The 21,083-nt window shown below is 43.4% G+C and overlaps 1 protein-coding gene across 1 annotated transcript; it reads left to right on the top strand.

Moving 5' to 3' along the window:
- Nucleotides 1–227: 227 nt before the first annotated feature.
- Nucleotides 228–19,691, top strand: ccdc85al (coiled-coil domain containing 85A, like). The gene is made up of 4 exons (XM_029122266.2): nucleotides 228–1,004; nucleotides 2,498–3,656; nucleotides 17,360–17,417; nucleotides 18,155–19,691. The coding sequence occupies exons 1-4, from the start codon at nucleotides 762–764 to the stop codon at nucleotides 18,171–18,173; spliced, it is 1,479 nt and encodes a 492-aa protein (XP_028978099.1). The 5' UTR covers nucleotides 228–761; the 3' UTR covers nucleotides 18,174–19,691.
- Nucleotides 19,692–21,083: the final 1,392 nt, after the last annotated feature.

The following is a 21,083-nucleotide window of genomic DNA, read 5'->3' as shown; positions in this document are numbered from 1 at the left end:
TCCACGCATCTCAGTGACGTAGAATTAAACGCTCGACGGACCATGGGAAATGAAGTCCGGAATGTGTTACAGGTGTACAATAAAGATGACGAAACGATGTAACCTATGGCTTTTGATCTGTAGATGGCGCTGGGTACCAAAACATCTTCATCACCTGTGCATCATTTAATGGAGACCCTTGGGTGGCGAGAGCGATAGAGAGGGAGGGAGAGTTAGCTGACAAGAGACGGAGAGAGAGAGAGCGCGAGGGAGAGAGAGAGCTAGCAGAGTCGCTGCAGTGATCGACGCTTTTCCCCTCTTTTCCCATGCAGTGCACTTGCCTGGCGATGCTACAGCTGGAGTGTGCCTCTACAAGAGGCGGGAGATGCGCATCAGAAACCCGCCATCCGTTAGATGCTCTCTCCACTTCAGGACGGAAGTGACTTAATGTGGATGCTGTGCTCAGGTGCAAACTTGCAGTGAAATAAATCCAATCCACGCTGATATGTGGAGATGATTGATAGCTGCAGGTAGCCTTTTTAAGGCTGTATTTCATTCAGTTGGACTCGGAAGTCGGCCGCGTCTTCAGCTGTTGCATTTGGGGGCTGAAGTGTTCGAAGCGTCAGAGCGGGGCCAAGCACCAATGCCATTTTATTTCGAACATTAATTCCGGATTAATTGGACTTGGGCAACGGATCTTGGCTGAGGTTTGCCTGTCAGAGATCTCTGACTTGTATTTCAAGCCTGTTGTCGCTGGTATTCTCGGCAGCGGAACTATAGCAATGGAGAAAGCTAGTCAACCCCAGCCACAGCTTTCGCTGTCCATAGCAACGGCTGAAAGTCCGCCTGAGGACATCTCAAATATATCGGACGAAGACCTTCTCAAGTGGACCAAAGAGGATTTGGTGCGCAGACTCCGGAGGTCTGAAGCCGACAAAATGAGCGTTATACTGGACCATGGCAATTTGATACGCGAGGTCAATCGCAGCCTCCAGCTGCACTTAAACGAGATCAGGGGGCTGAAGGTGAGGATCGGGGCGCGCGCGGCATTTGTAAAAAGATGATATCATAGTTTTAGCCGCGGTGCCGCACGGGCGCACCTGAGCGCGCACAGAGGGGACATGTGGTTGAGCTTGCGCTTTTCTTTTAAAGGGCAACGCTATCCACATCATGAACCACAAGCTGAATTTGCATCAGTTAATTCATTTTACAACGTCCCCCACTGTGTGTGCCTGCGTGTAAGTGCGATGCGCCGGATTTAATGTGCATCCATCATCTTCCATCAGAAGGCACAGTGAGAAGAAATCTGTGCTGAATGTCAAGCATTTTCATTCTTTATGTGTCTGTCTCAAACTCATGTGGTCTTTAATTTCCATCCCCTTTGAAGCATTGCAAATAGTGGGTGTGCCTAAGGAATTATGAAATATGGGAGAGTCTTGGTGCTTGCTCTTGGAATATCTTCCAAAAATGCTACATCTCTTTGACCTACTGCTGGGCTGAGAGCAAAACGGTTCACCCCCAGAATACTCCTACTCCAAAAATATATGGCTTCCCTCTGTGTCAAAGCTCTTTGGAGTGTAGCTAACAAGAAGAATCTTGGCAAGATCATAGAATTCCTTCCAGCTCTATAGACTTAATTTAAAGCACGTCCTCCTCCAACACTTTTCGAGCTTCATTAAATTTAGATGGGGAGACTGGAATGAAGCACATGGGGATTGAAGAAGGATAGTTGGCTAAACAGAATGGACCCAAAAGCCCAGTCCAATGCACTGTGGTACCCAATTAGACTACATTTGCTTGAGAGCCATGCTATTCTGGATAATAACATAGAAGAGGTGGAGGACCCTGGGCTAATATGTCGTTATGTTGCAAATGAGAGACACATGCATATAGGGAAAGAGAAAGAGGGGGGACTTAAACAGTGGGAGGGTTACATGTTTTGGCCTGGTGTGCTCACCCAGGCTCCATCCGTTTGGTCACTTCATAGTCAGATAACTTTATTGGCATGAAATACAATTTGTAAATATTGCCAAAGCAGCAAAGTTGTACAGCATTTCAGTAAATGCAGATCAGATGAATGAGGATAGTTACATATCATTTATTTGCTTTCTGTGTCCTCTACCACTCCTATGTACTCCATTGACACATCAACACGTATGTGATACTGATGGATTCCATTGGCAGCACAAAGGGATCAGTGTTGAATTGGTATTGACTGTAGCTTTGATTAGCACCACGTTTCCTTTGAATAAGCGATATCTACCTCACAGGGCCAGGTTAAGATTGAGGGAATAAAATAATCCTCCTCTCTCCTCCCCTCCTTTTCCTTTCCTCTCCTCCCCTCTTCCTCCTCTCCTTTGTTCCCCTTTCCACGCCTCATTTCCTATGCCCTCCTGTCCCCCCTCTTCCCTGGCTGCCCTCCTCTCACATCTATCTCCTCTCCTTTGGTCTCCTTTCCCCTCTTTCTTTTTACCTCTTGTCCTCCTCACTACTCTTTCTCCCTCCCTCTGTCCTCCAGGACATAAACCAGAAGCTGCAGGAGGACAACCGGGAGCTGAGGGACCTGTGTTGCTTCTTGGATGACGACCGTCAGAAGGGCAAGAGGGTATCACGGGAGTGGCAGAGACTGGGCCGCTACAGCGCCTCCATCATGAGGAAGGAGGTGACACTGTACCTCCAGAAACTCAAGGAGCTGGAGGCGCGGCAGGACGACGTGGTACGAGAAAACCTGGAGCTGAAGGAGCTCTGCCTGTTGCTCTACGAGGAGAAGAGCGTAGGAGGAGGGGGAGGAGGAGGCAACGCAGTCGGGGTCGGCGCAGGCGGGGCTGGGGGAGGGGGGGTGGGCGTAGGAGGAGGCTGCAGGGGTTCCATCGACAGCCAGAGCAGCTTGTTGCTGGTCCCCGGGGCGGGCCTGCTGATGAGGGACGTCGGCGACGGGAGTAGCACATCCAGCGCGGGCAGCGCCGACAGCTCTGAGCACCCCCACCACAAACAGCCACACCTGGCCGCACAGGCAGGCAGCGTTGCCGGTGTCGGGAGCCCGGAGCTTCTCCACAAGCCCAGGGGCGGCAGCACAGGGGCGGAGCGCGACCTCCCATCCAGCCCCGAGCCTCCGCACCCCCAGGGCAGGCACCGCAGCACCAGTCTGGAATACCCGTACGCCATGCCCCAGCCCTGCCGCCCACGCTGCGGCTCCATCTCCGTGCCGGATCACACCCACAGCGGCCGCGCCATGCGTGGCCTCAGCCCCGAGAAGTACGGGCGCAACGTGGGCCGCCGGAGCCCCGAGTCCCAGCACGCGACCGCCAAGCACCACCACCTGCACGCCTCGGACCTGCTCCTCTCCCAGAAACAGCAGCACCTCCTGGGGTCGGGTCAGGGCGGCAGCGCCGGCGAGCTCTACCAGAGGCACCGCAGGGGGAGCATCGGCGGCGGTAGTTGCTGTGGGAGCCCCGAACCTCGGCAGGCACATTTAGGGCTGGGGATGTCCGAGCACCAGCACCATGAGAAGGGGTGTGTGATGTCGGCCGGGGGGAGTCCAGAGACCCACAGGCATCAGTATAGTGTCAGCCCTGACCACGTTAAGTTTGGGAGCCCCGGGAGGGAGTTACAGAGGAGGCCTGCCACCGCCGAAGAGCTTTCGCCGCATCACAGGAGTATCTACAATGGCATGAACGGTATGTGTCATTTTACTGCCATAATGACTGTTGAAATGCCATTTTAAAAAAGTGTGTGTGTGTGTGTGAGAGAGAGAGAGAGGAAAAGGGTTATTGAGATCTAGGAGAACACAAACACAGACGGTCAATTCTCAAGTTATGCCAATTTTTATTTAGTGTTGTGAGAAAGACAGAGATGTATTTAATCAAAAGAAAAAAGAACTCTCACAATCTTTTTTGCCTTTGACTATTTAGAAAAGTTCCACTGTAAAACATTTTTTTTTATAACCACAAGAGATTTAATCAGGATTCAAGGATCCTGTGAAAAGAGGCTTGAAGTTGAATGAAGCTTGGATGTTTCTGATGCGACTCAAAGGAACCACACTTAAAAGAGCACTAAAAGATGTAGGGGAAAGTGGAGTAAGTTGTTCCCCATAACAAATAGTTCCCACTAATTTTCCTCCCGTCACTTGAATTATTTTGCTAGCATACATAGAGAATCAGCTAACTGAAGAAAATCAAACTATCCCTTTAAAATCACATTTAAAGGAGTATTGTAGTGAGATGTTCCCCATAATAAGTTGTTCCCATAACTTCCCCACCCACCTCGTTTACTTTCCCACAAAATTATTACACTAGCATACTATCTTGGGAGAATATCAAAAAATATCAAAGTAGCATCTTGGCTGGTGTTTGAATACCCCACGGTGGCTCATAATGATTTCTCTAGCTGAGGTAAAAATGCTGACTGCTGAGTGGCTCTGCTGGCACAGAGAGAGGGAGAGAGAGGGTGAGAGAGGGAGAGAGAGGGAGCGAGAGGGTGAGAGAGACAGAGACACATAGGGATAGAGATTGAGAGAGAGGGAGAGAGACACAGGGACAGATAGGAATGGAGAGTGAGAGAGAAACCAAAGAACATTTTCCTCAAGGTGAAATATTTGCCTTACTTTGCATTATGACCAAAATACATAGAACTGGCTACTTAGATACTAGAACAATTAACTCCATGCTATCTACATACTACAACAACTAGCTTCATACAATCTACATACTAGAACAACTAGCTTCATACTATCTATAGAACAACTAACTCCATACTATCTATAGAACAACTAACTCCATACTATCCACATTATAGAAAAACTAACTCCTTATGTTCTACATATTTGAACAACTAACTCCATATTATATACGTACTAGAACAACTAACTCCATACTATCTACATGCTATAACATCTACATGCTATCGATCTTGCTTGTTATTGGCGTCTTATTGCATGGCTCACAGGCACAGAAATTACAAAACATAAGTCTCTCTATCGGCCATGATGTTAGAAGAATATTGTGTATTGGACAAATATTTTGCTGTCAGTGCATCCCTTTTACATACTATAACAGCTAACCACTAACTACTTACTTTCTTCATAATATAACAACTATCTATACATCCTTTAACAACTAATTGCGTACCCTCTTAATACTACTGTATAACTACTAATTATTTCACCTTGAAAAGGCTTATTTTGTACTCACAATTTGCGAGCGCTTAGAAGTGTATGGATTAGGATAGAACCAACAAATGGTTTTGAACTCCAAAAGAACCGTAATGCTGCATTTAGATTAAGACAGATACCAGATAACTCCAACACATGTTAGACAGGCTAGCTAGTAGTAGTGGAACTGATGTCCTGATCGGTTTGTATCTTTCCTGGGTTATGACAGATTAGGTAAAAGCACAATTTTCAATTGGATTATGGTTTTGACTCTTATAGGACCTTAAATCGGGGAGGACATTGTCGCCGACCCACAGTGCTGCAGTTTTGAGTAGAAATATATGGCAGGTATCAGTATTAGCGGATAGCTTCTGGCCACTACTACAGCATGACAGGACTGTGAAATACCAACTGGAGAGGCTTGAGTTAATGCAGGGTGGATGCACCTGGCTACAGGATATTTTCCCAAGTCTAGTGTGTGTGTGTGTGTGTGTGTGTGTGTGTGGATCATGCAGCTTGTTGAAAACAGTAGAATTGTCACACCCAGTCTTAAGTGACATGGCCAGTCATTTGTCACTGTCCACAGTCTGTGCCCAGGTCAGTCCCTGAGGACCAAGGCGTCCCGACTGACCTGAAGGACGCGGTCACTCCTACATCACGTCTGTTTCTTAGCAACCTTTATACCAGCCCGCTCTCTACTGTACACTGTTGGCTGCAGCCTCTACCAGGAAGTCTGGGGTGTTGGGTTACTTCTTATTAACGTTTCTATCACCACCTCCCTGCTGTACATTATTGAGTGCTACCTCTACAGTTTGAACATGGAAAATACATATATATACTACTATAAACTGTAGTTTGTAGTAGTATATATAATATATACTACTAATATATAAACACGTAGGTTTATGTATTTCCAGACGATAGGTATCTTGGGGCCAGTTTGAATTGGACAGTGCCCGCTGGTCTTGCATCAGACTGGGTTGCCTAGTCTGGTCCCACTCAAGCTAAGTCACAAAACCCTTCAACCCAATTTGGGCATTCATTACCAGAATGCTAACAACATTAGCATGAGTACTAGTTAGGTTAGATGTATACATTGGACGACATCTTGATATTTGATTTTTACAATAAGCTAAGGCAAGGTCAAAATCAGGAAAAAATGTAGCAGGAGAGGAAAATAAGGGAACATTTGAAAAACTAAATATATACAATATTTGTATAAAAAAAGTGTAACTCAGTCTTCATTGTGTTTATTGTGTTTTTACGTTTTTGTAATTATATGTCTGTCACCATGTGACCTCAGAAGATGTACTTGCCTGTATGGTGGAAGGCCATGAAACATCTTTGCCACAATGGGGAAAGTTTAAGACTTACATTGTATCGGTTAGGTTTCAGGAGAGGATATGAGTGTTAGTGCCTCAATATGTTTATGTCGACGTGCGTCAATCTCTAGCCGCTGCCAGAAATCACTTGAACACAACGTTTTGGAGGGGGGAATTAAATGTGTCTTTCTGTGACCATGTAAGGGAGTACTCCAGTCTGCCTCGTCGCCATCGGATTATCCTTTAAGCGGTTTCCACAGCATTATTTCATTTTGTTGAAGTGTGCGTGTGTCCGACTGTCACGGCTGCTGTGCACACACAAATATACACACTAATTCACACAGACAGACACACACACACACACACACACACACACACACACACACTCCTTACTATGTCGACAAACATCCAAATGAAACTATTTAGTTAACATAATTCACATAAGCAACACTTCCACGTTTATAGCACAGGCCAAATGGTTGTGCAAAGATATGGAGCAAAGTCCACGAACAATCTCATGTGAACTATGAAATCTTAGGTAGGCATAATCACGGATGTTAACACAACAGGCCTTAACGCCGACAGCTCTTTTAATAATCTCACCTGTCGTTGCTTCTTTCTTTTCTAAGTCCCGACCGGCCGCTTTGCAAGCATGTGTCTGACTTCACTAAAATGGTACAAAACACAGACCGCCTTTTAAAGGCCGTAATGGTTGCCACCGCGTCGTTGTCACTACGAAGACACTGACACGAGCAACCTTCTCACAACCTACTTGCAGCGTTCCGACAATTGGTATGCATCGCTGGGGAGAACACAGTGACGGATGCGTTTGTAATACGTGACGACCGAAACAATTGGAGCGTTGTCCTACATCCTAGCCTGCTGTACATCGCGCATCTCAGAGTGGCAGGTTCTCTAGTAATTATGTAAGTATGTGTGGATCGACAGGATATGTGGCAGTGGTGCTGGTGGGTCTTTTCCATCCATTTAAGGAGAGAGAAGTCTGAAGGCCTAATCATGTTTTCTGCCTTGGTAATCACATGTTCTGGATATTGGCTTAAGCTGCTCAGATGATCAGGAGCAGAAAGGCTGTGGGAAAAAAAATGAAAACACTTACTGGCACTCTATTCCTAAAGGGTACTGTTTTTTTTGGGGGGGGGGGGGGGCCTGGAACAAAAGTAGTGCACTGAATAGGGGTTAGGGTTTCATTTGGAACGCAGGCAGTGTGGGAAGCCTGGTGCCCTTGTGCTACTTCATGCCAGTAGCACTAATGGAGAAGTGGTAGGGCCGACTGGCATCACTCACAAGGGGATTACGGGTTTAATAGAGGCCGGAGTACAGGCCTGTCAATACTCTGTAGGTGTCAAAATGTCTCTTGACCTCTTGTTACGTTTCAGATTTTCTCTCACTCTTTCTCTCTGTCTCTTATTGATACGTTGTCCTCCTCGTACCCGACTGGTGGAAAGATGGAGGTCCTAGAAAGAGTGAGTGGAAGGATGGAGGACCTGCTCTGATAGCTTCTGTGGGGAGGGGGCAGGAGGACGAGGTGCTTCTTCTTTCTTACCGAGACTCCAGAACTGGGAGAGTTTAAGCCTGTCTCCTTCCATAGTTTCCGGAATCTATGTCGCTGAATCATCTTTTCATACTGCGTCCAAGACTGGCAGTGATGTTTGTGCTGTTGCCCAGCCTTTGGGAAGGTTTCCTCATCCCGGTTGTCTGTTTGGGGACCAAAGTGTAGCTCCAGGGGCGTGGTAGTCCTCTTTATATAAAGGGCGGCCAATTTAGCTTTCTGGAGGAAAAGGAACAATTCCATACAGGGACTGGGTTCTTTGGATGTGGTGGTCAGCATTACAAACTGCTGGAAAACCATTACCTCGCCCATGGACCCTTCACAGAGTGTTGAGGAGATGTGGACTCTGTAAATCACATTGACAGTGTTTTCCTTTGCATGGAACGTGAGCGTGACGTCTCAGGGCTGATTGGCGAACTGTTTGCTCTTTACCGTGGTTGCAGGTCCCGAACCCGGTCCGTTTGTTTTCCCTTTCCTCCCCATGTCTTTATTTCTTCCCCTCTCCCAGTATCTCCCCAAGCCCCCCCCGCCCCCCCTTTCAGATCCTTCCTCAGATCCTTCCTCCCTCTTCCACTCTGTGTTTTATCTTCTTGTCTCTCCTTCTCCCTTCTCCTGTGCGTCCCCTCCCTCTTCTCCCCTCTCTGTGACCTTGGGACATACTCCCCTTTGACTGGAGCTCTAAATTTAGCAGCAAACCAATAGCTCCCCTCTTGTTCATCTCCTCGTACCTTTTCCCTGCGTTCACGAGCACATACACACACAACACACGCAATTAAGAACACATTCCAGAAATAAACGCATCTTGGCTGTCAATCATTGGAATTGGAATTGTTCAATTGTGTCTTTTATAATCACATTAGTTCTGATCTCTTCATTATCTCTTTTTTTATGACACATTTCTTTTACGATAGCGCTTTCTCTTTAGTATTTATTAATTGATACTGACTTTTTTGTGTCTGAGGTGATTTTTTACTTTAGTAAAAGGTTAAACAGTTAACAAATTACTTATATGCTATATATATATATATATATATATATATATATATATATATATATGGCATTTGTCCATATATGTTGAAGTTTGATGTTCCAGTTTAGGCATTTATTTTGACCGGTTAAAAAGGGACTTGAAGGGTACAATGATCAACCAACCTCGCAAACAAGTCATTGATTTTGAAGACAGAATAAGAGTAACATCAAATACTAGCCTCTTTTAATAGACAGAGCAGGGCCTCCCACGACTCAACCTGCCTGCTGCACTCCTGAACCTCATTTTGATTGGGCATTATCTGGGCTGAAATATCTGAGGTCCCTTTTAGACAGATGGGGTTATCATGTGACCGATTACCACTTTACAAGATGCTGCCACTTTGGAGAGTGTCATTTAAGCGATGTCATTTCGCTGTCATTTAAGCTATGATGCAGATTACCACTTTCTGGTTTGGCAAAAACCCCTGGGTGGTGAATAACCGAGGCCTCTGTCTTTATCATGTATTCGTTTGTCATGTATCAAGTAAAGACAGATTGTTATTAAAACAGGAGTGTTGATTAAACAAAGCGGACCTCTCGTCAGTTCAGCTCGTTGTCGTTTTTTTTTTATTTGACATATTTTCACATTCTGTACCTTAATGTAAGCTCCCCTTGAAAAGCTATTTCTGTTTGTGTTACACTGGGAATAAAATGAACAGTAGCGACAGCAAATGTGGCAGGAAAACGTCTCCGCATCAAGACTGAAGATTGAAGCAAGTTAAATTATGGATCAGAGGGAGGCACAAGGGGAGTATAACTGTATAAATATTACTCAAAACCATCTCTCTCACAGATGAACTCTTTCCCTTTTCTTGTAGGAGAATGTAACCGCTTTCGGACCACATATTAACATCAAGCCATTGCTCAGGGACACACTGTCCAATGCCTTCCCAGTATCATTAACCCTTATGCTGTGGACGGCTCGCTGAACGTGGGTGTGGTGAAAGGCAGCCCGAACCGCTTCGGATTTGAAGTGTTGACATGGCATTCAAATACACTCGGGGCATACATTTCTCTTGTTTGCCCATGAATAATTAAAAATGAATTAAACAGAGAAACGGAGATAGGGAACATGAAAAATATGACTTGACAAATATTGTTTATTAACCATTATTTTGCCTGGCACCTATTGTTTATTGACAGAATACATATCTGGGATTTAAACATTTTAAACGGCAGTCTGGCATTTCCACATAATGAAAAATTATAATACTAAACTCCCCTTAATATAATTCAAATGCTAGCTTCGCAGTTGATCGGGTATTATAAAAAAACCTTTGTTGTTATGTTCCTCAGTATTGATAGCTGGTAATGTGCTCTGTTTTTCATCCATAATTTGTCAGAGGGAAATTATGTTTTTAAATAGCTCCATATTAGCATATACATTTTTATTCCATAATTCCATCTTATTCTTTGACAATAACAATTATTTGTTATCAGCTCCATCCTCAGTAACCTCATGTCTCCACCGTTGTGAATCCAACTTGCTTATTTCTTCTGCGTTTAAACATTTTTGCTTTGTGCTATTGCCTCGATGATTAACTTTCACTGCTGGTGAAACGTGTAATTGTGAGCATTCTCTCACTGGATTTCAGTGCGAGAAGATGCTGCATTGAAATTGTGGCTCCAGAATTATTCTGGCTCTTTTGATGCGTCGGGCTTTCCAAGGGAAGGTCGTTGAGGCGTACCTTAGTGATGAGCTTCAGGGATTTGTGGTGGTATGTGTGCACACCTTCTTGTATGTATGTGTGTGCGTATGTGTGTTGAACTGGCATTTATCAAGACCTCTCCTTAGTTCAGCTGAGTAATCCCCCTCATATCTTGTTCCCTGACACTGAGATTGGAGCATTACAATCTCACCTTGGCTACAGACCCAGTGGGAAAATCACCTGTTTTGATGACCGCGAGAATGAGATTCTACAGGAATGATGGCGCTTCTATGAGAAAAAGATGTCGTATGAGAAAGACAGAGATGTTGTACAATAAAGATGATATATGGGAAAGGGATGAGTGAGATTGAGTTCTTGAAATCAAAAGTATTGTTAAGGCAGTAGTGATATGCGCAATATGTTGTATCTACTATCGGTATGTTGTATCTACTATCGGTAAGCTATATGCGTTTGTTTTGACTGTTATTATAATATCACAACATCAGCCTACAATATATTCACCAGAATAATACCACTGATGTTTTCAAAGAAGCGTGGGTTTTAAGAGGTTTCTATGTGGCTAACACCTGACCTCCACAGTCCAGTTTTAGCCAATTGCTGTGATTGTCTATTTATCCAATAGAAAATAGAAGAACGGCTTTGGAATGAAGAAAACCACAGCAATGAACTAATAAAGCTTGTCAGCAGACAGAGCGGCAAATTAACAAGTGTAAACAAGTTCTCCCCTTAGGAAGTGGGTCACTAAGGTCTTGAGTTGCGGAGTTGAGACTCTGTGTGTGTGTGTGTGTTTGTGCGCACTAGCAAGTGAACTTGTGTGTGTTTTTCGCTGCGAATTGGCGAGATAAACTCATTAAATAAAGACCCTGGGCGCCAGTAGAAGCAGTGGTAGAGTGATGCATTGTGGGATGCTCTGAGGCTAAGGTTGGGGTACATTGACGTCACCGGTGGGGAGAGGTTGCCAATAACCCGGGCCCCTTCCTTGTTTATAATTCATCACCGAGGAATGGTTACCGTGGGACAGGAAACAGACGTTTACCTAACAAATGTATGCTTTAATATTTCATTTGCCTATTGAGAGTCATTTTTTGAACATATCTCTGTACAACTAAGAGTGAAGTGACAAATTCTGAATGCACAGTCACATTCATGGAGGCACAGCTTAACAAAACCTTTAGAAGTGTTAAACCAAAAAACGATGAGCGTCAAGCAGACCCTCCATTAGTTAGTTCGGAATAATGAATACAGCCATCTTTGTCACAATCTTTTGTTTGGCCATCTGGAGGTCAAGAGGGTTGGGCCAGTAAAAAAGACGTAGCTTGTTGGAACCCCAGAGCCGATAAGCTGAAAATACCCTTTCGTTCTGTCCCTGAGCAAGGCAAGTTGTGTTATTAGCATACTAACCTGGTAAAATAATGGTAATTTATATTTTAAGACAGAGGGAGGCAGCTATTTAGTATATGCTGACACATTCATTGGCATTCGTGGGCACCCATACGACACCCGATACTCGGTTCTATTTGTAACCATTCCGTTAATTTGTTCTGCATTAATTCAAAGTTGTTCTCTACGCAGGTGGAATGGTGTATCTCTGCAGGTTTACGGTGTGTGAAGGAATACTGACACGGTGTGATTCTTTTCCCAGCCACCCTCCCCCAGACTACTGTACCGCACAGCTTAAACATTCGTAGGAACGCTGTCAAAAATAGGCCATTCTGCTGTAATCCGCACAATATGGCATCTGTATCGTGTGTATGTGTGTGTGTGTGTGTGACGTCAGTATGTGTACGATGATGTGTGCATGATTTGTGTAACATCTGTGTATTTTATGTAACGTGTATGATCAATGTGGTGTGGACAAACATACACACACTTTTTGTTATCTTCACAAAATAAATATTTTTAGACTTGTGGTCAAGGTTAAGGTTAGAATTCCAGTCAGGATTTGAATTTGGGTTCAGGATAGAGTTTAGGGTTATGGGTTAGTTTTAAAGTTAGGGATTAGGGGAAATAGTCCTTTAATGGCGCAACATCTTACAAAATGTCATGGCCTCACTTTGTGTGCACTCAGTTGTGAAAGGAAACACCAACACACCTACCATACATACAACCAGACACACACACACATACACAAACACCCCACAACCACAAACATTCACATGTATACATGGCACACACAACACACAGTTATGAAAGCACACACACACACACACACAGCTCTTCAGCCCCAGCCATGGTCAGCCAAAGGGCACTAATTAACCAGGTCCTGTCCACTGAGTTCTACCTTCCACTTACCTACAGTAAAGCCTACGCTGCCCAGACTGTTTGTGTGTGTGTGTGTGTGTGTGCTAGTCAGTCCTGGGCTTAGTAGCAGAGTGCTGACAGGTCTTTAAGTAACCAAATTCACCATTAGTCAGTGCTCCTCCTGTCACTTACTGTAACCCACTGTTAAGAATCACTTTCTGATTATTGTTTTTACACAGCCTTCTTTCTAGATGATATACATTAACGTTTGCAGACAGTGCAGAGATATTTTTGTTCTGCATTTAGCCCTTTAGGGTTGCAATTTACTGTTCTTTACTGTTCTGTTCTCTACTGTTCTGTTGTGTTCGGTACTGTACTGTTTTCTAATGTTCTGTTGTGTTCTGTACTGTACTGTTCGTTACTGTACTGTATCCTGGCTAACCTGAAACAACACAGAGAGAGAGTGTGAGAGAGACCGTAAGAGTGAGAACGGCAGAGAGTGTGCGAGAGACAGGGCTGGATTGCCACTTGGCAGCTTTATGTGAAGGAGATAATTGTAGTTTTCCTGGAATCTCTTTTCGTATATTTAACACATGTGGGTGCTGTGACAGTACATTCAGGACAGTACATAATATGGAGATATCACATGGGATATATAGTATAGAGACATAATATAGAGATATCACATGAGATATATAGTATAGAGACATAATATAGAGATATAATATGGGATGTATAGTATAGAGACATAATATAGAGATATAATATGGGATGTATAGTATAGAGACAATATAGAGATATCACATGGGATATATAGTATAGAGACATACTGTAATATAGAGATATAATATGGGATGTATAGTATAGAGGCAGAATATAGAGATAATATGGGATGTATAGTATAGAGACATAATATATAGATATAATGTAGGATATATAGTCTACAGACATAATATACAGGTACAATATAGGAAATATAGTGTAGAGACATATTGTGTGATGCATAGTATAGAGACATACTGTATATGATACACAGTATACAGACATATTGTATGGTACATTGTATAAAGACATATTGTATGGTACATTGTATTGAGACATATTGTATAGAGATATTGCATGGTACATTGTATAGAAATATATTGTATGGTACATTGTGTATAGACATATTGTATGGTACATTGTATAGAGACATATTGTATAGAGACATATTGTATGGTACATTGTATAGAAATATATTGTATGGTACATTGTATAGAGACATATTGTATAGAGATATTGTATGGTACATTGTATAGAAACATATTGTATGGTACATTGTATATAGACATATTATATGACACAGTATGGACATACAGTATACTCTATGGGAAATAATGTAACCGGGAGAGAGCGTGGACAAATACCAGTGTTCTGGGCCCTGGGATTTTATTAAGAGAAATGACAGATGGTAGAATAAAACAACAGAAAAACCACTGGGCAGGGGTAGAGCATCACACTCTCTTCCACCGCTGCCCTGTGTTTTGTCAGCTGCTTTTCTGGGTCCCTTTTATCCTCCCCACTGACAAGGCCTGATTGGGGGTAGAGGTGCCGGGTCAAGGGATTTCAGGTGAGCTGCGTTCAAAAGCAGTAGTCCGGCTGCTTTCAAGGGCCTTGTTTTACAGCCCCAGGACAGAGGGTTCTACCTGAGTGATTTGGCACAATGCCGACACCAGAGAGGGAGCGTTCTTGCCAGAATTAATACATACATACAGCACCTAACATTGATACTCAGAGCACGCTACATAGCATATATTTAGTGAAACTGATGCATGGCTGCAGGTAATCCTCTCCTTTTCACCCCATATTCTTATTTTTCCTGTAACTGTCCAGTTAATCTATTTTGTAGGTCACATTGTAACCTTTATTTGACCTAATGACATTGTAGTCATCGTGTACAGTAGCTTTGGAATGTGTGAACATTTCTGCAGACAGACGTAAAGAAGGACTGAGTGACCACAGGGTCACCAATCTACAGTGCATTTGGAAAGGCTTTTTTCTCAGCCGCCACCTAAATAATTGATCAATCTAATTTGAGATATGAGGGAATAGGATTTGGGCAGTACCTTGCATTTGTCCGATGTCCAAGTCTGGAGATGTGAAGATTACCAAATTGGTTTAACTATTCCCATGGGAAATGGTTAATGTGTTTTCTTGTTTGATTAAGATGAATAATGTATTTTTTGTGTTGTAGCGTGATTAAAAAAAGAGTTGGGTTTAAAAAACATCACATGTCAAGGAAGGCCTAAGACATTTAACCCATTTTGAGGATACTCATACATACCTAACCTTTCCTTGGGTTCGTTGTGGGCCAGTTTCCACAGATAAAGCATACTCCTGGATAAGCAATAAATGTATTTCCAAACTTTTTAATTCAAGGCTTATTGGGCTCTAGTAGACCAGCCTGGCTCTGGGTATCAGCATTTCTCTTTACAAAAACGGGTCACATTGCCTATCACTAATTCCTTCTAACAATAGGGGTGTTATGCCCTTTCTCTCCGGACTTGAGAACGATTGGTTACATAAAGTTATAATTAGTCTTAGTCCTGAGCTGCACAGAAAGTTCTAGATCCAGGACTGTGATGTATTAAGGAGAAAAGATTTTCCGCAGAGCAAATCACATGAATCTATTTGAGGAAGGGAAATTAAAGAAAAACTCTGGGAAAGTGAAGCTCCACACAAGTCTTGAAAAATCACATTATCTGTACTTTTCTGTGACCCAAAATCCAATTCCAGTTTTCCAACCCTGACTGAATATCAATATATTGAGAATAAAGGTTTGTCACTTTACACTCCCGCTTTAGAGCAGGTCAGCTTTGAATATTGTTGTAATGACACTGAATGATGACAGGGAGATGTTATCAGTCTGGGATCCGTTCAGTTTGTTGAACAGTTCATGATGAGTTCGTACTTAAAGGGATCTCGCCGTGCTGTCGGTGTCTGCAGAGTAGATGTGAAACCAAACGTTACATCGTCCTTACATCTCAGTCTCTTGATTAAGACCGTAACCATCACGTGGCCAGAGATTCGCATTCCGGACCTTGGGATTGGGAAATCCATTCAGCGAAAACGGCTCCCACGGCCCTGCACATATAGAGTGATCCCCACCATAGAAATATAATTTTAGAACGGCAAACCTGATTTAAATGAATGTTCTGTAATGTCTAGTCACTCTATTTCTGCGGCCTCATACCCTCAGTTCCATTTAAATGGTCCCTATTAACAACAGGGTCAGACAACTGTCAGCTGGTGATATGCCTGAAATGCTGATGGGGTGTGTGTTTGTGTGTGTGCATGTTTATTGTGTGTGTGCGCGTGAGTTTAACTCCATGTATCAACCTGACCGTCCTTAGCATGAAATCAATTCTCTTCCATGCTGACTTCCAAATGAAATCCCCAGCTCTTTAAGGGAGCTTTTTTAATAAGTACCTTTATCCACAATTGCACACAAACACAAACTGTCATTTCTTGGTGTAGTTCTGATGGATAAAGGGGTATATGGGTTACGATTAATGTTAATGCACAAACTCTCACACACCCCTTTGATGAATGGTGGTGTTTGTGTTTGTCTGTGTTTGTGTGTGAATTTGTTTGCGCAAGCCTTTGACCGTGATGTGTACCCTGGTGTAGTTAAGGAATTCAGTGGAATTTTTTGAAGATATTCACCGTCACAAGATCTTCTGAAACTAAAAAAGCCCTGCACGCTTGGAGAGAAAACATGATCATGGTTGCGTAGGGAGAACAAGACTGGAGACAAAAAGATACAGAGAGAAAGAGGCACAGAGAGGACAAAAGAAAGAAAAAACTATTTAGCATATGGGAGCTGGTTTTGTGTAGTTTTGGACAGTTTGATAGAACTGTGCTTCATTAAGATTGACACAATCATTGTCTGTTAGAAGGATGATGTGCCCGATCAGTTAATGTACATAACTTACTCTTGTCACAGTGACAACAACAGGAAGCGGTTTCTGGATACCTTAAACCTGTCAGAGGGAGAAGAACAGGAACTATGAAATACTTTTTTACATATCTCCTTCAATGTGACGAACCTTGGCCTTAAGGCCAACTATTTCTTGTTACATTTTTAATGTTAGTTATTTAGCTGTGTCATGGGATCTTTAATGACCACAAAAAGTCAGAAAACCCATATAATGTCCCATCCGATAGATGTATTTCTACACTTTGATAAACGAGTTCCATAATGAATTCTCCCTGTAGGATAACAATTGTTTTGGCTCAAGGTAGAACTCTTTGGGTTCCTGGTTGAACCTTTTGGACTACCCGGAAACCCAAAATTGAGCTGAGACATGGATCTGAATATATCTCACGTTCTTTTTGCATTTTCTGTCTCTTCTCATAGCTTTGATATCAGCTGGCTGCTGCTCCACCAACTGTAGAAGTGTAAAGCTGTGGGACAGGTAAGAATCAAACACTCGCATCCATCTCCTCCTTATTATTTTTCCACACCCCCGTTGTAGTCCTCATCAAAACTTGACAAAGCCCATATCCCTTAGTCAGAGGGGAATGTGGGATCCTAGCCTGAGCTGTGTCATCCTATGAGTCAGCACAAATGAGCCCAGTGTCTTTGCCTGGTCCCAGGACTGTTCATGCCGTCTTGAATGCCAATGGTCACAGCAAAAAAAAGAAGATCTGGGATCAGGCTGACAGCATCGTCAAATTACTAGGCTAGGTCTAGTTGTGTAATTGCCGATCTGTGTGGCAGACAGCGGCACAGCAGTTAGTCGATTTGGGGGGGGAGAGCTAGATGAAAGCCTGCCCTCCATCTTAAATCATGCCGCGTGGAGATGAAAATGTGACTCTGTGTGAGTGTGTGCGTGTGTGTGTGATTGTGTGCGTGTGTGTGTGCGCGTGTCGATGGCTGCATTAATATTTACAACAACACGGCATTCCCCTTCTGACCGGCCAGTTGCCAAGTCTTCCCACTAAATACACATTTTCACATGTTGATATTTCTTTGATTGTTAACATGAATAGTCACTGGTCACTGTCCTGTATACCCGCTCTATTTGGCTTACCTCCTATTCTCTCTCTCTCTGACTCTTCCTCCAACTCACCTCTTCATTTCTCTCTCTTTCCTTTCATCTCAGTCTATCCGAAAATGCCATTGACTCATGTGTGTTCTTTCCCCTCGCAGTTTCGATGCCTCTTCTTGACCACACTGCACCCCAGCCAGGACGTTTGGGTTGAGGAATACCTCAGGCTCCTCATAGGGGGTCCAACCATGCTGCTTCCCCTGGCCCAGATAGACACCTGGACGACTGGACACCCCTCTTTAAGCTCCTGATGGTCCTTCCCAGGTCGCCCTCATTCACTGGTCAAACGATAGCCTCAAACTGGACACCCCTCTCTAAGCTCCTGATGGTCTTTCCCAGGCCGCCCTCATTCGCTGGTCAAACGACAGCCTCAAACTGGACACCCCTCTCTGAGCTCCTGATGGTCTTTCCCAGGCCGCCCTCATTCGCTGGTGAAACAACAGACTCAAACTGGACACCCCTCTCTAAGCTCCTGATGGTCTTTCCCAGGCCTCCCTCATTCGCTGGTCAAACGACAGCCTCAAACTGGACACCCCTCTCTGAGCTCCTGATGGTCTTTCCCAGGCCGCCCTCATCCGCTGGTCAAACGACAGCCTCAGTGTTTCCAGAATGTGGGAGGGTTTAGTGAAAACTACTATTAGTGTGGATGGTATACCTGTGTTCCCAAAGACTGCCTCAGCCAGCCGGATGAGACCCAGCCAGGATACTGGATGTTTCTCTCCCCGCCAACCACCATGACATGGACTACCTCCCGGAGAATGAGAGAAGCTGGGGAAGGAGTGAGTAGAGTAGGGAAGGACAGTGTGTTCTGCTCTTCTCGGTTTACAGATGCAACTCATCAGTCTGGGGTGCACAATCAAACTTTAGCCCCCCCCCCCCACACACACACACTCTCTCCATCTGTTCCTCTCTCGCACGGTTTCTCCTGGCCTCTGTCCCTCTCCAATTCCTCGTACTGTCTCACCCTACCCTCCATTACTTCATTCCCCTTCTCTCTCTCTCTCTCCTTTTCCCATTCCCTTTCTTGCCACCCGTCTCCCCCTCTCTCTCTTCCAGTCTCCCTGCAGCGGTCTCCACAGATATTCATCATTTTCTTGGTGTGTAATGAAACTGTAGTAATCTAATGTTCCTCCCCTCGTCTCCAGACAAAAATCTATCTGATTACATTATCCTCTCCTCTCTCTGTCTCTATCTCAAACTTATGTCAAAACATCTGCTGACAAAGCAAAAAAGTTTGTATTATAAAGGGATGGTTCAGCAAAATTACATTGACTATTTTCCATGCCTTGAAAACATTTAAGTTGGTGATTAAAATGTGTAATTTACTTGAACTATCTCTTTAAGAAGTTCCAAGGAACCGAAGACAGTTACCCTCCACTACCAACATACTGTGTCTTACTACAAACTACAAAAATGGCCACCGATGTTAGCTTGTTGGGTAATATTGTAGTTCTAACCAGATACAGTGTTACGGTGTTAGCCTATTTTTCTTTTTTGTATAAATCTTGCTCCCTTCCGTGCTACTATATTTCCAGCTAGGGAGGTGAGTATACATTCTCCATGTTGTTTTATACAAGTGAAGTCAAAGTACATAGTAGTTTATTGGAATTAGTTTTCTATATATATATAAATATATAATGATTATTATTTTTGACTTACTGGTACTATAGCAATTATATGAAGATATCTATGTATAACAAATAATAAAGAGTCTTCTTTATGTAAACCTTGGTTCTTGGAAGAGTTTTTTGAACGGTTCCACTACATATAATGAGTACTGCGGCAAATTTTTAAGGAGACAAAATATTTAGCATTTATTGTGCATATCTGTGAACACTGGAACATTGCCTTTAACACTGAACATTGGCCTTAACACTGAACACTGGCTCTAACACTGAAACTATGGCTTTAACACTGAACACTGGCTTTAACACTGAACATTGCCTTTAACACTGAAACATTGGCTTTGACACTGAAACAATGGCTTTAACACTGAACATTGCCTTTAACACCGAACATTGGCTTTAACACTGAACACTGGCCCTAACACTGAAACAATGACTTTAACACTGAACATTGGCTTTAACACTGGTACATTGCCTTCAACACCGAACATTGGCTTTAACACTGAAACATTGCCTTCAACACCGAACATTGGCTTTAACAATGAAACATTGCTCTTAAAAGCCACGTTGTCCATAACCAGCAGGTGGTCCATTAACGTTGTGCTATGATGAAATACCAATGATCTCAGTGGTGTTAAATGATTGTGTTTCAGGTTGACATACTCCCTCACCTCATGTGAGCACATTTATGTACACAACTGCATGCGCCCCTATGTCCAAGCCATATGTTGGTCCACTAGTAAAAATAGCAAATTAAAATAAAAAATATGTTGACGTATGATGATTTTTGTATACAGGGCATTCAGGGCAAACAGAATTCAGTTTTCTTCCATGTTCTCTTAAAACATTCACTTCAGTACTGCAAACTATTATACGGAACAAAGCTTTGGTAAATTTGTCCCACCCTCAAAACAGCGCCGAACATAACATATAGCAATAGACATCTATGTAATGACAAGACCCTTAAATGATGGAGAGTGAAATACTATGCTGGACTTGCGAATATGTGTGGACGATCTCCAATTCCGAAGAGGTACCACTAAAATATTACCAAAGTTGCTAGGGCGTGTAACCAATCAACCAATGCAATTTGTTCAAATAAGCCTCACCCAGCAAATGAGCCCTAGTCATTTGCTGACCAATTGTACCTCTTCCTCGCTGACAATTTTAATGGGGATACGTCTTAGTGCAGTATTGTCCTCTGGTATCCCACTGCTGATGCCTTAGGGGGATCCGGCCACCGATTGAATTGAGTTTCCCTTCATCAGAAGACAGCTTAGACTCAGAATGAGGGAGGAGTGTGTGTGTGTGAGCTGTGTGTGTGTGTGTGATCTACGTGTGTTTATCTGCGCGACATTTTCTTACTTTCTCACGACAACGTTATATTCTCTATGGTATGTATAAA

The sequence above is a fragment of the Esox lucius genome, chromosome 9 (assembly GCF_011004845.1).
Source record: "Esox lucius isolate fEsoLuc1 chromosome 9, fEsoLuc1.pri, whole genome shotgun sequence".
NCBI lineage: Eukaryota > Metazoa > Chordata > Actinopteri > Esociformes > Esocidae > Esox > Esox lucius.
Note: the sequence above shows the minus strand (reverse complement) of the source record. Positions and strands in the feature narration are given on the sequence as shown.